We start from the raw sequence: 16,884 nt of genomic DNA, 5'->3' as shown, positions 1-16,884 counted from the left end.
TTCACGCGTTGTAGGAGGCTGGCCCTTTATGTAGTGTGCAAAGTTAGGCACACTGTGCAGGGGGTCCAGGCAACCACATATTGGTTTCTAGGGGTAAAAACTAGATCGGCTAATGATCTAATTTTTAGGGTAGCTTGGTCAAGCAGTTAGGCCAATCTTGGAGAAGTGTAATGCATTTGTTGGACTCACAGTATCAATCTTGCCAATCACACACTCAAAGGAATAATACGCCAGATATTTATGTAATTTTTAAGACCAAGATTATCAAAATTGGTTATTTACTTTTTGAGATATGGATTTTTGATGTTTAATAAAAAAAATAATTTTGTGTGTAATTACGCACCATAGGAATCAATGGAAAGTCACATTTTAAAATACATATAAAATCACACAGTTGCTTTACCAAGTTCTTCTTTTGCAGGTTAGTTGAGGTCGTTGGTGGGCATACTGTGCCAGCTGGAGAAGTTTGGGCAGGTCCTAGTTCTGGGGGGATCAGCTGTGAAAAGTCTCTGGAGCCGGTGCTGGGCCACTGTGGGGGACCACTTGGAAAAGGTCTGTGCTGTGCAGATAAGTTTAGAGGTGGTTCCTTGAAGTCCCCTTGGTGTGTCAAGGTCTCAAGGGGTGAGGGATCAGTAGGGCACAGCAGGTTCTTTGTTGCAGGGCACAGGGCGGCTGGGTGCAGAGTGAATCAGTGAGCTAGGAGCTGTGCGCAAAGATGCCCTTTGAAGCTGGTGGTAAGTCGGTTCAAGGGTTGTTTTTAGGACAATGAGGGCACTCTGGTGGGAGGTCCAGGGTGTTCCTTAAGTCCCTCGACTGGGGCTTCCTCCTGGTCCTTTTTCAGCACCAGGCAGGTTTTCCTGGTGTCCGACATCAGTTGCCCAATATTTATGGTGTTGATACGGTTTGACCACTGGACGGTGCAGTGCCACCAATCTTGGCACTTTTGCAGGGTTGGTCTTTGCAGTTGTTGGTGTGTCATCAGGTCCACCTGCAACTTCTGGTTCGGGAGTTAGCAGCTGGTCAGTGAAGTGACCCTCACTGGGTTCCTTGTTTCTTCTTTGTTGCAGAGTGGTACCTCCACTCTGGAGGGAGTTCCTGGGCGACTGGCAAAAGCTGGAGGTCCTCTGGGGTTCTTGAGGTCAGTCCAGTTTCCCAGCAGCTCCGCAGTGGCGATTGTGGGGTCCTGGATACAGAAGGCAGGGTTTGGCAACTTTTCTTTGTGCAGCAGGTTCACAGTTCTCATGCCTTGGATCTTCTTGGTGCTGGTCTTCTTTGCATTCTTCAAATCTGATTACCTGGTCTAGGGGTGTCCACTAAATATTGAATTTAGTTGGTGTTTTAGGGGGAACCTGGTAATGCCTAATGGGACACTTACCTTTGTGTGGCTACACCCACTACAGTTGCCACTTCCTGTGGGAAGGGTCATTTCCCTATCCCTGATTGGCTATTTTCCATCCATATAAAATGGAGGAAAATGAAATGTAGTGTCCAACTCGCAGACAGCACCTTAGGGGTGATGCATGCCAGGTGGGGTCACTCCTCCTAACCTTTGTATAGTTTTCTGCCTTTGCTCCACCAAAAGTGGGGATTTGCAAGGAGTTGACTATCTGCTCACTATGTCCCAGGTTTGGCAAAGACACACTGGAGGCATATTGTTCATGCATCCATGCCCTCACATATAATATGGTGAACCCTGCCTTAGGGCTGTAATGCCTGCCCGAGGGGTGTCTGACCCATAGTATATGCAGTCTATGATGGACAGAGCACACAGGCGGTATGCCGTGTCAAATTTGTGTTTTAGGTTTGCACCATTGTAGGAATGTAGGGCCAGATGTATCAAAGGATTTTACCTTTTCTGTGTCTATGGGAAAATTCTTTGGTACATATGGCCCGTAGCCTCTTTCTAGCTTGGTTACCCCCAATTTTGGCCTGTTTGTCAGTGTGCCTGACCGGGTCACTACCTATGTCCAAATACATAATGGTAACTCCGAACATAGGCATGTTTGGTATCAAACATGTTGAATCATACCCCAAGGCTTTTGCAAGCATTGGTTGTATGAGTCCATGCACTCTGGGGGCTCCTTAGAGGAACCCCAGTATTGCCATTCCAGCCTTCTGAGGTTTTCCAGGCTGCCCCAGCTGCTGCCACCCCATAGACTGGTGCTGTTCCTTGAGAAGCTCAAACCCAGGAAGGCAGAACAAAGGATTTTCTTTGGGAGAGGGGTGTTACACCCTCTCCCTTTGTAAGTAGGTGTTACAGGCTTGGAAGGGGTAGCCTCTCCAAGCCACTAGAAATGCTTTGAAGGGCACATTTGGTGTCCTCCTTGCATATTCCATTCTATACTGGTTAAGGGACCCCAAGTCCCTGCTATGGAGCAGAATTGGACAAAGGAAAGGGGGGTGACCACTCCCTGTCCATCACCACCCCAGGGGTGGTGCTCAGAGCTCCTCCAGAGGGTCCCTGGGTTTTGCCATCATGGATTCCAAGTTGGCAGGGAACCCTGGGAACATCTGAGTGGCCAGTGCCAGCAGGTGATGTCAGAAGCCTCCCTTGATGGATGCTTACCTGCTTAGCTGACAAATCCCCCTTTCAGGGCTTTTTAGGGTCTATCCTTTGGGTGGTCCTTCAGATTCAAATTGCAAGACTCCAGCAGGAATCCTCTGCGTCATTCACTTCCACTTCTCGACGAAGAAACTGCATCTGTACCCTCCAGGAACTCGACAAACTGCAACAAAGAAGCAAAGACAATATCTGCAACATTGTATCTTCAGCTCTTGCCAGCAATTGTAACTTTTTCCAGATCATGCATCCTTAGGAGACAGCTTGTCTTCACCCTACACCAGAAGAGTGAAGGAATCTCCCTTGGAGTGAAGGAGTCACTCTGCTGCTTCAGCAGGCACCTCACTGCATCAATGACCGGCAACTTGGATCCCCTTTCCTGATGAGCTACGTGGATCCTGCATGACGAATTGTGGGCTGAAGTCGTCCCGACGGTCCTGACATCCTACTGTCCAATTTTGGTGGAGGTAAGAGCTTGCCTCACCACGCAAGACAGTACCCCGGTGCACCACGTGTTTTGCAATTGCCAAGGTTTGTTGGCATCCTTACAAAAAGTTCTTCGTGCACCGTGCAGCTCCGACCACCAGCACTCTATCCTGCGACACACATCTTCCTGAATTGTTCTCCGGCAGCGTGGAAGGCTTTGTCATAGTGCTGTGTGGGCCTCCTTTTGCATTTCCTTTGTCCCCGTGCTGTGGGACTCCTGTGCGTGCTGCCTTGTCTTCTGTGGACTCTCTGAGTTGCTGAGATCCCCCTCTGACTCCTCCTCCTTGGTCGAGTCCACCAGGTCCCTCCTGGTCCCCGGGAGTGCCATTTTCCGCTAATGTTGAGCTTTGCGTGTGCCAAGGCTTCTTGGTGGACTTCAGTGACGCAAACCTGATTGCAATCTTCCATCCGGCGTGGGACACCATCTGCACCAACCAGGAGCCGGAATCCGTCTTCTTGTGTGCAGTATTGACTGTTCTTCTTCACCTGTGGTTCTTCTTTTGCACCTTCATCCTGGTCAGCAGGGGCTCCTGTTCTTCGTGGACTCTTCTGTGCTTCTTGGACTTGGCCCCCTTCTTTCACATATCTTCAGGTCCAGGAATCTATTGTTGGTGTCTTGCAGTCTCTTCTGGTTCTTGCATAATCTTCTTTCTCGTGTTTCTGTGTTCTAGGAAAGTTAATGTGTTTTTCTCCTGCTCTCCTGGGCTCTGGGGTGGGTTCTATTACTTACCTTTGGTGTTTTCTAACACTTCCAGCGCCCCTCTACACAATACACTTGCCTAGGTGGGAAACCGACATTCGCATTCCACTTTCTTAGTATATGGTTTGTGTTCCCCTTAGTCCCATTTTGTAACTATTGTGATTTTCACTAAATGCTCTGTTGTTTAACTCTTTTTACACCTGTTTTTGCATACTAGTGTATATAATTTGTATTTTACTTACCTCTTAAGGGAGTATAGTCTCTATAGTATTTTTGGCATTTGTGTCATGAAAATAAAGAACCTTTATTTTTGTAACACTGGGTATTTTCTTTCATGTGTGTGAGTACTGTGTGACCACAGTGGTATTGCATGAGCTTTGCATGTCTCCTAGATAAGCCTTGGCTGCTCAGCTACAGCTACCTCTAGAGAGCCTGGCTTCTAGACACTGCCAATATTTCACTAAAAGGGGATAACTGGACCTGGTATAAGGTGTAAGTACCATAGGTACCCACTACAATCCAGGCCAGCCTCCTACAACCAGTACATCCTGCCTGCAGTGGCAGTGCTGGGGGCATCTGGATGCTTAGCTCTAGAGGGTGGCACAATCAGTGCTACTGCCCTCAGGGACCGACCCATAGTAACCCATGCCCTGAGTACCTAAGTACCTTTTACTGGGGACTTGTAGTGGCAGCTAAAGGTGTACCCAATTGTGCGAATGCATCACAACAGTTTTGCATAAAAAGCTCTGGCACAGGGAACCTAGTTAACAATGGCCCTGGGCACTACAATCTCGAGGCTACGTCATACATCAGGCAGAAAGTGGGGGCTAACCATGTTAAAAAGAGGCTTTTCTGTAGGAGGCTGGCCTGGTTTTTAGTGCGAACCTCGGGTACGTACACCTTACACCAGGTCCATTTATCCCTTGTTAGTGAATGTAGTAGTGTTTTAGCAGCTTAGGCTGATTGAGGTAGCTATAGCAGAGCAGCTTAGGCTGAACTAGGAGACATGCAAAGCTCATGCAATACCACTTATAGTTACACAGTACTTACACACAAGTAAAGACAATAATAAAGGTATTTATTTGGGTTACACAGTACCAAAAATATCTTAGAGACAATACTCCTTCTTGAGGTGAGTATTATACACAATATATACACTAGACACCAAAATTAGACAAGTAAATAGTTATAGAACAATGCAAACAGTAGGAGATCTTTTAGAATGCAATGGGAGAAAATAGGTCTATTGGCAACACAAACCATATACTAAAAAAGTGGAATGTGAATCACGAATTCCCCCCTAGACAACTGTAGTGTGTGCAGAATCGCTGGGAGAGTAAGAATACAGTAAATGTAAGTAAATTAGCCTAACCCAGAGCCCAGAAAAGCAGGAGTAAAGTACTGCAAATTTCTCTAGCACATACTACACGTTGTTTTGGAGATTTTGCAACAGCCAACCAAGTCTGCAAAAAACAACTGCTGGATTATTGGACCTGAAGACCTGAAAAGGAAGGGGACCAAGTCCAGAAGTCGAAAGAAGTTCCAGGAAGGACAGGAGCCCCTGCCAACCCAGAAGAGGGTGCAAAAGAAGAGTCCCTGGTTAGTCGAAGACTGCAGAAATGCACTCTAGGAAGATGCCAGCGGGTTCCTGTATGATGCAAAAGATGTCCCACGGCGTGAAGATTGCTGCAGATGAGATTTCGTGTTGGAAGGTACCAACAAGCCTTGACTACAGCAAAAGAGTGTTTTTCATCAAAATGGCACTGGATGGACCGATGAGAGACCTGGGGGCCTCAACTCTGTGTGAGGAGGTAGAGGGAGCTCTCAGCACTTTAGAGAGCTCTCAGGATGCCAGCCATCACCTCTAGAAGCCACAGAATCTGGGTTCAAAGGACGTGCAAAACATGATTGATGCAGCACAACAAAAGAAGGTCCCACGCCTCCGGAGAAGAACTCAGTGAGTTGAGCATCACAGGGTGGAGTGCTGGTGACCTGGATCAGGCTGTGCATGAAGGAATTTTGTAAAGAGTGCACAGAGGCCTCAGGAGGTGAAGAAGACACAATACACTGGGGTACCATGGTTCACGGTGAAGGCAAGGTCTTACCTCCTCCAAATTGCATCAGCTGGACCTCAGGACAGTCTATGTCGATGATGTCTACCCTCTGTGTCCTTAGGAGCATGTTTGTTGCCGTGAGAGGAGTCCCAGGGTACTGGTAATCACCTTGGAAAGTGCCTGCTTGGAGCAGTGGAGTGACTCCATCACTCCACGGGAGATTTCTTCGTCATTCTTGTGCAGGATGAAGACAGGGAGTCCCCAGAGCATGCATACCATGGAAACTGTTGCAGTTGCTGACTTGGAACTGAAGTTCCTGAAGAAAAGTGTCTCTTGTAGACACTTTGTTGCAGTTGCAGCATTTCTTGGAGCAGGCTGCGGTTCATCCGAGGTCAGAAGAGTCTGAAGTTGTTGCAGAGGATTCCTGAAGGAAACTTGCAAGCAAAATTTGAAGTGAACCCACAGGAGAGACCCTAAATAGCCCTGATAGGAGGATTGGCTATTGTATCAGGTATGGACCTATTAGGAGGGGGTCTCCGACATCACCTGCTGGGACTGGCCACTCAGGGCCCCCCAGAGTGCCCCCACACCTTGCAAAGCTAGATGGCTGAAGTCTGGGACACACTGGAGGAGCTCTGAGCACTACCCCTGGGGTGGTGATGGACATGGGAGTGGTCACTCCCCTTTCCTTTGTCCAGTTTCCCACCAGAGCAGGGGAGAAGGGGTCCCTGAACCGGTGTAGACTGGTTTATGCAAGGAGGGCACCATCTGTGCCCTTCAAAGCATTTCCAGAGGCTGGGGGAGGCTACCCCTCCCCAGCCTATAACACCTATTTCCAAAAGTAGAGGGTCTAACACCCTGCTCTCAGAGGACAGAACCCTGTCTGTGAGGTGGCAGCAGCTGTAGCTGCAGTGCAAGCCTCAGAGAGCTGGTTTGCAGTACTGGGGGTCCATGGTGGAGCCCCCAGGGTGCATGGAATTCACTCCCCCCTACCATATTTGGAATGTGGGGACAATTCCATGATCTTAGACATGTTACATGGCCATATTAAGAGTTACCATTGTGAAGCTACATATAGGTATCGACCTATATGTAGTGCAAGTGTGGAATGGCGTCTCCGCACCCCCAAAGTCTAGGGAAATGGCCCTGAACTATGTGGGGTCACCTTTGCCAGTGTAAGTGTGCCCTCACACTTAGTAACTTTGCACCTAACCTTCAGCAAGTGAAGGTTAGACATATAGGTGACTTATAAGTTACTTAAGTGCAATGAAAATGGCTGTGCGTTATTTCACACAGGCTGCAATGGCACACCTGTGCAAAGGTTTGTCTGAGCTCCCTATGGGTGGCAAAAGAAATGGTGCAGCCCATATGGAACTCCTGGAACCCCAATGCCCTAGTACCAAGGTACTATATACTAGGGACTTATAAGGGAGGTCCAGTATACCAATTGAAATTGGCAAATGCAGTCACTGGCCTACAGTGACAAATTTAAAAGCAGAGAGAGCATAAGCACTGAGGTTCTGATTAGCAGAGCCTCAGTGACACAGTTAGGCACTACACAGGCATACACATCAGGCCACAAACTATGTGAACTGGGGTCCTGCGTAGCAGGATCCCAGTGAGACAGGAAAAACACACTGACATATTGTTTTTTATCAATGAGCACTGTGATCCTGGCTAGCAGGATCCCAGTGACACAGTAAAAACACACTGACACACACTCACAAACAGGCCAAAAGTGGGGGTAACCATCCTAGAAAGAGGCTAGTTTCTCACATTTTCTCATACTTGTTTTTGTCCTCACAATATTTTTACCACAATATTATGGTCAGATTCTATTTTGGAGCCAATATTCTTGTTGAATACCGACAGGTAGTCCGATTATGTTTTTGTAATATTGTGATAGAAATATGGAGTTGATAGTGAATTGACTGATAAATACTCTTGTGTCTTAAGATTACACATATAAATATCACATCAGGGAGGGAGTGTGGAATGGAAGTTTTTTTTTTTATAATAGTATATTATAGGCCCTCAGCTATGTTTTGAGGCCCTCAGAACACTTTGGTATCTCAGCCCGAACACAGCGAACACAGAGTGAAGGTGTACCTACCAGGGCTTACTGACCTCCTGCTCAACTCGCACCTCCCCCATCTCTGGTGGTCTGGTAAGGCCGTGATCAGTGGAAAGAAGGAGGTCTGACTACAATCAGAAATTGAATGCTTGAAACTCTGGAGTCACCTCTCATGCCACACACACTTCTGCGACAGGAAGTGGCCCAGAATTACTTAAAACTTGTCCTCAGCACTTCATTAGGATGTGCACAAGATAAATTCAAGGTTGTTACAAAAGAGCCAGGGAGCACTTTATTGAGTTTTCACCTTGTTTACTGAGCCACAGCTCCTCAACATACATATTTACATTTATTTTATTTACCAAATATTCTTCTTTGTTAGCAGGCTATTCCAATATCTTCTATAACTGATAGGTTGGAGAGTTTGCTCTCAATATTTCATCCAGGTCTTTTCAGTACTCTACCAAAATGATTCCTCGTGATCTGTTTACTCTTTCATAAATGTTGGCAGTTTGTGTTTCATGTATTTTCTATGTAGTTTACTACGGTCTCAACCTATACAAGGGTAAGTGTCCTGACGTTAGGAGCCTTAACTAATTTGTGCACTGCTAAATTTCGTACAATGGGATGGCCATTGCAGACTCACAATCTATCTAAAGTACCATATACATCACCATTCACATTTGAAAGATCCAGGTCGAAGCTTACGTTCCTGTAAGTGGTGTCTGCTATAGGGAAATGAGGGGAACACCCATTTTGAGACCAGAACATCCCCAGTTTAAATTTTAGGATTAATAGGGTGCAACACAGATGCCTTTTGAGTATCAGAGGTGAATAACCGTGCAATGCCATAGATTCTACGGTTTATCAACATGAAATCAGGTTATGAGACAGGGTCCTCCCATGCACCTGGGGTTAACATGTACTTGTGATTGTGAAATCAAAGTTGAAACAACCAAGCCAGTTGGCAGTAACCAAAGGTATCTCCTGCTGTATAAGTACCCTGCTTGGGAGTAGAGTCGAATGATTTCCCAAACCAACAAATCTCAAACAAACTATTTCCACTTATATCTCCTTTATTTTCCTATGAAGAATGTTCTCCTGAACAAATATAACCTGGATTACCATATAAAACCAATGATACCCAGGTACACACTGCAGTACCTAAGGAGCCTGGATATACGTGGCGAATCGAAAACTGAGCAGGCTGGTCTAGAATGGGATGAATCACAACTAGTTTTGTTTCAGCGCTTACAATTGGGGGATCATGTGGCTTTCAATTAGAATGGGCTGCACCCTGCTTATGTTCATTTGACCTATCCAATAGTTCCAACTCTCTCCCAAAATACTTTCAACCAGATGAGAAAAACTTGATTTAGGCCTTTCTGTTGTACCGCAAGTAAATAGCTTCATTAACGATGTTTTCTACAAACTTTGCATCCTCCACAGAATTTTACTTTTCTTGCATCAGCTGCAATGTATCATCCTCATTCTAATAGTGGACTTCGATAAAGGCCTAACAGCCAGAACAAATCTCAAGTCACAAGTACAAAATCATACATGACCCCTCAACCTGAGTCTGATATGCATGGACTATACCTCATCCTCACTTCCTTTCAAACAAAAAGTTTTGAACTGAAGACCCTCTGCAGTCTCCACAAAACCTGGCATCGGTCGGACAGTATTTTACCTCACCAAATATATGGTGTCATAAAAGGCAGCCAACTGTCTAGCACCGCCAATCAAAACAGGCTCATCATAGGCATTGTGAGCGTGAGAAAGTAATAATGTCAGGATGTGCAGGGAGCCCCAACTACGGTTATAATGCTTTACAACTGCTATAGACTTGTTTCTTAAATGTGGTGGAATTCAGCATTTAGGAATGTCATCAGTGACAGTGTAGGATTAGTAACCCTTTGCTTCCACTCTTAGAACTCAGCAATGTCTCCAGTGATTTGTTGACTGTGCCACTGCCTCTGACCCTTTCTGATGCCCCTCTGCCTTCCGGCTAGGATTGTGCTATACAAAACCACTTAAACGAAGAGATTCATAGATTATCTGACTGTGTTGCCATGGTTGTAATCAAAATCAGTTGAAAAACATATGAGTACACTAAGAACATAAAAACATATTTCATTTGGACTTACGTCTGCAGAAGACTGTGTATTTACACTCCATTCTTGTGCATTTGCAGAAGGCACATTGAGGAAAATACATAAAGGACAGAGCATGACTATCCAACATGATTTCATTTTTCTTCTCCTTTTAAATTACTGCATGAAAGGGAAAAACAACTTGTTACACAACATGTATACTATGTCCAAAACAACATCAACAAATGTCTGTGCATGAATAATGAAACTCATTAAGTGAATGAACATAAGGTAACAAACTAAACCTGAAAGAAACATCATCCTTAAAATGTTTAATTTTTAAAAAATGTAATCATCGCACATTATTTTAAAAGGCTACTTAGTAGGTAAATGTACTTAGAACAGGCATAGAAACCCTTTTAATTGTTGGTATATATCACAGGAAAATATGTCACTCTTTGACCTCCGGGCACCTTCCAGGGTCACCCCTAACATTGCTTCTTTATAACATCTATGTACACCTTCAAGCCTACCTGGTAGAATGTTGTGGTTTCACTCTATTTTCGTATGCAGATGACACTCGAATCATCCTCTCTTTGTCATCCGCTCAGGACTACAGTGCCGCGTCTTTGCACTCGGGACAAACATACATTGACACTCATTTCTAGTGCAAAAGGTCATTTATTTAGGACAGGATTTAACATCAACAACAACAACTTTGAACTGTATGAAATCCCTCTCACCCATCTTTCAACTTAGAAGCTTCCTTATGCCCTTCCTTCTCTTCTAATATCTCTCATCAAATCCCCTCCCCTAGACACTCCCCTATTCCTTCCATGCCCTCCTTGTTTGTAAACAATCCTCCCCCCCCATTCTGATCCTTCACCTCATTTTTCCCCTTGGAAGGGGGGAACAAGCCCGCATCTGGCTCTCCCCCCTCCCCCATTTCCTGCCAACCTTTGAACACTGCACCTGCCCTAACTGACGTTGAAAACCTAACCCTACCTACCTGACTCACACCCTACCCTTAAAACCCCCTCTGCCTTGTTGCCTACCTTCTGTGCAGGGCGGGTGGGTGGTCAACACCTTTCCCCTCTAATGGTCGGCCCGGAAAGAGGCCGACCCCACCCCTCCAAACCCTTTTATCCCCTCCCTAAAACCCACCCCTACTCACCTGTCCCCCAATCACGGCGCACCCGCGCCACTTCCTGCAGTCCCGAAAAGACCCGCGGAGAGACTAGAGCGAGTCTCTCTCTCCGCGGGCCCCCCCATTCTGCCTGTCTCAAGTTGCCTCATGGATGAATAACAACTTGATGAAGCTTAGCAGAGTCAAGACGGAGATGCTGGTACTTAGTAATAATCCTTCCCTTTGGGGACCCCAGTTTTGGTTGGAGGCCTTAGGCACTAGCCCAGCTCCAGCTCCTTGGCTTCTTAGTGGACTCGAAGCTGTTCATGAAGTCTCAGGTGGCAAAGGTATCTTCTACCTGCTTTTCGACCCTAAAATGGCTACGCACGTTTATCTGGATACCTCAGCTTTCTGCCCAAAGATCTGTTATCCAGGCACTTATCCTGTCCAGACTGGATTATGGGCGCATCTTGCATATAGGGTGGTTAAAGCCTTCTTGGGACATCTACAGGTGGTGTATACGTCTGTTGTCAGTTTGATCTATAAATTGCCAAAACAGGAATCGGCTACTCCCCCCGTTCGTGAGCTCCATTTGCTCGAAGTGGAGAAACGCATACAATTTAAGAACCTGTGCTATCTCTCTGAAGGCAAGGTCAGGGACTGCCCCCACCATGTAATTAATTTGATAAAGCCTTAAACCAGTTCACTCACTGTTCGAGGAGCCTATCCATCCAGCCTTGTTGCCAACATCAAAAAGGCTTGCATGGGATTGCGTTCCTTTGCGTATCTCAACCACGGGCTCTGGCACACCCTTAGGGAATCTTTAGGGTTCTACCCCTCGCTAACCTTTTTACATAGACAACAGAAGACTTGGTTGTTCTGAATCAGACAGCCTTGCTGGAACCCAATCTGTTGCTAAATGCAATATGAAACCCTGTGTTGGTAGCTTCCGCCTTCATTAGCTCTTAACCTAACCTTGTTGGTTCAAAAAAATGTATGTTTTACTTCGAAATACTGGAACTTGAAGACACATAAGGATGACAAAAACATAAAAAAGAAAGAATTGAAACAAAAGAGCAGTGCCAAAAATAAGGTATTGGCAGTGGCGTAGCGTGGGTTGTCAGCACCCGGGGCAAGGCAAGTAATTTGCACCCCCTAACCCGGGGCAAGGCAAGTAATTTGCGCCCCCTAACCCGTGGATTTTAGCACTCGAGTCTCTTCCAAGATGTTGCGCCCGGTGCGGCCGGCCCCCCCTGTACCCCCCACGCTACGCCACTGTGTATTGGTCCCACTAGCCCTGGCACTGACGTAAGCTTCTTTTTGGGTGGATGTGGATACGATCAAGAAAACCACCATCAGTCACACAGGCAAACTTCAATGCCTGAAACAGGCTAATCAATTAACCCATGTTGTGCACTGTGAGGTGCAGGAGTAAAACGTGAATGAACAGACGAATGGATGAAGATGGCTGAACCAAAGCCTCTCTATACATTTGTAGGAATGCATGTTCTATTTAAGCATAATTGGGATTACACAAGGCTGATTAAACAACTGGAGGTGTCCTTTGGGTAGACCTACAAATATGCTCAATGTGTTCCTGGATGCTTGCACAACATAGTCAATGGGTAGCTGTATCATATTGCAGTAATTGAACAGTAATTGTTGAAAATGAAAGGGGAGCCAAAATAACTGAAGCACAGAGGGTGCCAGGGGTTCCAAAAGCATACAACAAATACATCTACACTCAATCCCTTCTTTAGTCGGTCAATCTGACCTTGCTGCTCAAGTGCAGGCTACCTCCGGCCAACCTATCTTCTTCATAGGTAACAGAAGTTCAAATATGCCTGGCAGTGCCAACCAGAAGAGAGAGTAAACTAGCCCCACCAACCAAACCTGTCTCTGAACTCTCTCCCAGGTTGGAAAAGCCATGCATCGTGCACTGAAGTTCGTTGGCCTTCTATTCCACTTCATAGTTACCATCATTCGTGTTCAGATGACAACCACCATGCCCGAAAGAGCCCATTAGTGGTTCAATATCCACCTGCAGCAGTATGCTTACACATCAAGTCAAAATGTGGTACTTAAAGGGGCACTACTTTGTTGAAAAAGCATCAACGAACTTGAAGAGGATTTTCCATACATATGCCACCCATTTTTCTTCTATCCTTCAGATAACTAAGCTTTGGCAAAACCAATATGTGTATTTTTCATAAAGGCACATGTTTCGTTTCTATGGGCTTAGCTACGAAAAGTAATAGATGTCTCATTTGCTGTACTTACAGTACCATTATTATTAATGCAATATTTATATTGCAGACTGGATATCTACCACATTTTGTTGGAGTTTCATATCAGTCAAAAACGAGGCAAGGCCATGTGTATGTGTTGTTTTCAGCTACTTCTTGGGCTGTAACAATATGAAACATGTGAGCGGGGCCCCTTTGCTGAACAAACTACATGCACAAAGGTGAGCTGTACCCTCAAAGAAGTCTTGTAGGAAATTAATCAAAAGATTCTTTTTGCAATGCATATTTAACATCTTACTTTCAACATGCGGCCATGTCAGGTTATCTGGACAGAGGTGAGTCAAAACACTTTGACACCCTAAAGGAGGCCATTTGCACAGCACCCATGCTCAAGGCCCTGGACTTCTCCAAGGAATTTATTGTCCAGACGGACACCTCAGAGAATGGCATAAGGGTTGTGTGCTCACAGCTAAATGAAGAGGACCTAGATTTCCTGTGCCCTTCCTCAGTAGGGGGTTACTTCCCCAGGAACAGAGGAGGAGTGCAATAGAAAGGGAAGACTTTCAGTGGTCTGGGCACTGAAGAAGTTGAAACCATACTGGTTTGGTGCTCACTTCTGGGATCAGACAGTCCACAGATCCCTCAGATGGCTAATGCAGATGAGGGGTGAGAATCTCAAACTTCTGAGGTAGCCCAGCTCCCTACAGGGAATGGACTGTATGGTGGTACACCTTCCTGGAACAAAATGTGCCAAAGCTGATGGTGTCTCCAGGTTCTTCTGCTTCAGTGAAGAGGACACCTGAGAGATTGGGTAGCTCTCCCCACTTTCAGTGGGGGGTGTCATGTGTTAAACTTTGCATCCTTGCCATCGTTTTCCCCTTTTTTCCTTCAGTCCTCCTGTTTTGTCTGACTTTGTTTTTCTGGCCTTTGTACTGTTCGCACCTTAGCACTGGTTAGCAGCCGAAGCAATGCTTCATTTTCGAGATGCTGCAAAGCTGCAATGCGAGAGTCTGCATCATCATTGGGGATTTCGCCCACAGGGATTGTGATGTAAAATCTAGCATTAAGGATGCAGCTCCAGTCAGGGTGATGCATCAGGTTCGGAAGGGCTGCAATGCAGAGTCTGCCATTGTTGACCAGGCTGCCATCAACCTTGTGGGCTGCGGAGGCGATGTGGGTCTTTGTGATGGGTCTGACCCACAAAGCAGTGGAAATGCATCAACCCCGCTGATACCATGGAGGCTGCCAAAGGGCTTAACACCCACTTCCAAAGGTCCAGGACTGGGATGGCACCATTTGGCAGGGTAGACTTAACGATGACATAGTCCAGGTGCAGATGCAAGGTTGTTGGAAGCCTGTTATGTCCCTAAGGGTCCAGATCAGGAGGCCAGCCTACTAGCCTTTGGAGTCATCCTGGGCTCACAAGATGCAGGACAATTCCTTCTCACCCAGGCAAGAGAGCAGCAGGCAGCAGGTCAGCACAGCAGGTCAGCAGTTCCTTCAGAGTAAGCAGTCCAGCATAGTGGCAGTCCTTGAAGCAGCAGAGTAGTACTTCTTCCTGGCAGAGTATCCACAGGTCCAGAAGAATACTGAAGTGGTGGTGTATGAGGTTTAGTATATATTTCCAGCTGTGCCACTCAAGTGGGGAGAAGTTTCTAGAGGCAGGCCTTTGAGGTGCACAGGTGCACTGCCTTCCTGGCACTGGCTCCCGACTACCTGCAGGGGGTATCAAGCCCTTTGTGTGGCGAGAGGACCCAGCCTGTTTAAGTGAAAGTAACGCAGACCCAGTCCCCCATCCTGCCAGTGATGGTGCATCCAGTCACGCCTAAGTTCTCCATTGTGTATGGCTGTTTAGGATGAATACACAAATCCCAACTGTCACCCACACCCAGTCATGTGACCCGGGGACAGGCTGCAGGCACCAAAATGCTAAGGCAAGAAAATGCCATCTTTCTAAAAGTGGTATTTTCAGAATCGTAACTTAATATCCAACTTCACTGTAAGTTAGGAAATGTCCTGGGCCTACCTTAAGGGTGACCTATATGTATTAAAAATGAAGGTTTGAGACTGGGAAAAGGTTTATGTTTCCAGATCGAAATCACAGTTTAGAATTGCACACGCACAGGCTGCAGTGGCAGGATTAAGACATGTTTAAAGTGCTACTTTAGAGCGTGGCACTAACAGTTCTGCAGGCCAGCTACAAGCATTAAATGTACAGACCCTGGGCACAGGTAGTGCTACTTTACTAGGGACTCACAAATGAATTAAATATGCCAATTGAGTATAAGCCAATCTAACATGTTTTATGGAGCGAGTACAATCACTTTAGCACTGTTTAGTAAAAGGCCAGGAAAACAAAGTCAGTAAAAACAGGAGGTCTTTAGGCAAAAAGGTAGGCGAAAACCATGCCAAGGAACTGCTAAAGTGCATGTGCATCTCCTCTAAACGTAGTGTATACACAACTGACATATTAAGGGGCATAGTTATACTCTGTTTGCGCCGGAATTGCGTCGTTTTTTTTTACGCAATTCCGACGCAAAACTAACTCCATATTTATACTTTGGCGTTAGACGCGTCTAGCGCCAAAGTCCATGGAGTTTGCGTCATTTTTTAGCGTGGACACCTACTTTGCGTTAATGATATGCAAGGAAGGCGTTCCCGTCTAAAAAATTGACTCCGAGGCATGTGCGCCGTATTTACACTCCCGGGCAAAATTCACGCCCGGGAGTGGGCGGGTCAAAAAAAATGACGTACGGCGGCTTTTGCGCTGTTTTTTAGCGCCTGGACAAGGCAGGCGTTAAGGGACCTGTGGGCTCGGAAGGAGCCCAGAGGTGCCCTCCCATGCCCCCAGGGACACCCCCTGTCACCCTTGCCCACCCCAGGAGGACACCCAAGGCTGGAGGGACCCATCCCAGGGACATTAAGGTAAGTTCCGGTAAGTATTTCTTTTAATTTTTTTTGTGGCATAGAGGGGCCTGATTTGTGCCCCCCTACATGCCACTATGCCCAATGACCATGCCCAGGGGACAGTAGTCCCCTGGGCATGGCCATTGGGCAAGGGGGCATGACTCCTGTCTTTGCTAAGACAGGAGTCATTTCTATGGGGGTTGGGAGTCGAAAAAAATGGCGCAAATCGGGTTGAGGCGAAAAATTTGCCTCAGCCTGACTTGCCCCATTTTTTGGCGCCCAAGCTCCATATCCCCCTACGCCGGCGCTGCCTGGTGTACGTCGTTTTTTTTCACGCACACCAGGCAGCGCCGGCGGCTAACGCCGGCTAACGTCATTGATTAAATACGGCGCCCGCATGGCGCCTCAGAATGGCGTTAGCCGGCGCTAATTTTTTTGACGCAAAACTGCGTTAGTGCAGTTTTGCGTAAAAAAGTATAAATATGGCCCTTAGTCTATTTGTAAGTCCCTTGCAAAGTGGTATATCATATACCCCGGGCGTGTAAATTAAATGCTATGAATGTGCCTGCAGCACAGATTGTGCCATCCACACAAGTAACCTTCAAACATGTCTCAGTCCTGCCACTGTGGAGACTGGG

General features: G+C 46.4%; 1 protein-coding gene across 3 annotated transcripts in view; it reads right to left on the bottom strand.

Moving 5' to 3' along the window:
• The window catches only part of LOC138296692 (adhesion G protein-coupled receptor F5-like), a 1,076,691-nt gene that overhangs the window by 721,911 nt on the left and 337,896 nt on the right, over positions 1-16,884 (bottom strand). For all 3 annotated transcript variants that reach the window (XM_069236057.1, XM_069236058.1, XM_069236059.1), the window contains one exon: positions 10,022-10,147. In XM_069236057.1, the coding sequence (XP_069092158.1) occupies positions 10,022-10,126 (105 nt within the window). In that variant the 5' untranslated portion in view covers positions 10,127-10,147. The remainder of the gene's footprint in view (positions 1-10,021; positions 10,148-16,884) is intronic.

The sequence above is a fragment of the Pleurodeles waltl genome, chromosome 5 (assembly GCF_031143425.1).
Source record: "Pleurodeles waltl isolate 20211129_DDA chromosome 5, aPleWal1.hap1.20221129, whole genome shotgun sequence".
Classification (NCBI taxonomy): domain Eukaryota; kingdom Metazoa; phylum Chordata; class Amphibia; order Caudata; family Salamandridae; genus Pleurodeles; species Pleurodeles waltl.
The sequence above is the reverse complement of the archived record's forward strand: the minus strand, read 5'-3'. Positions and strand labels throughout refer to the sequence as shown.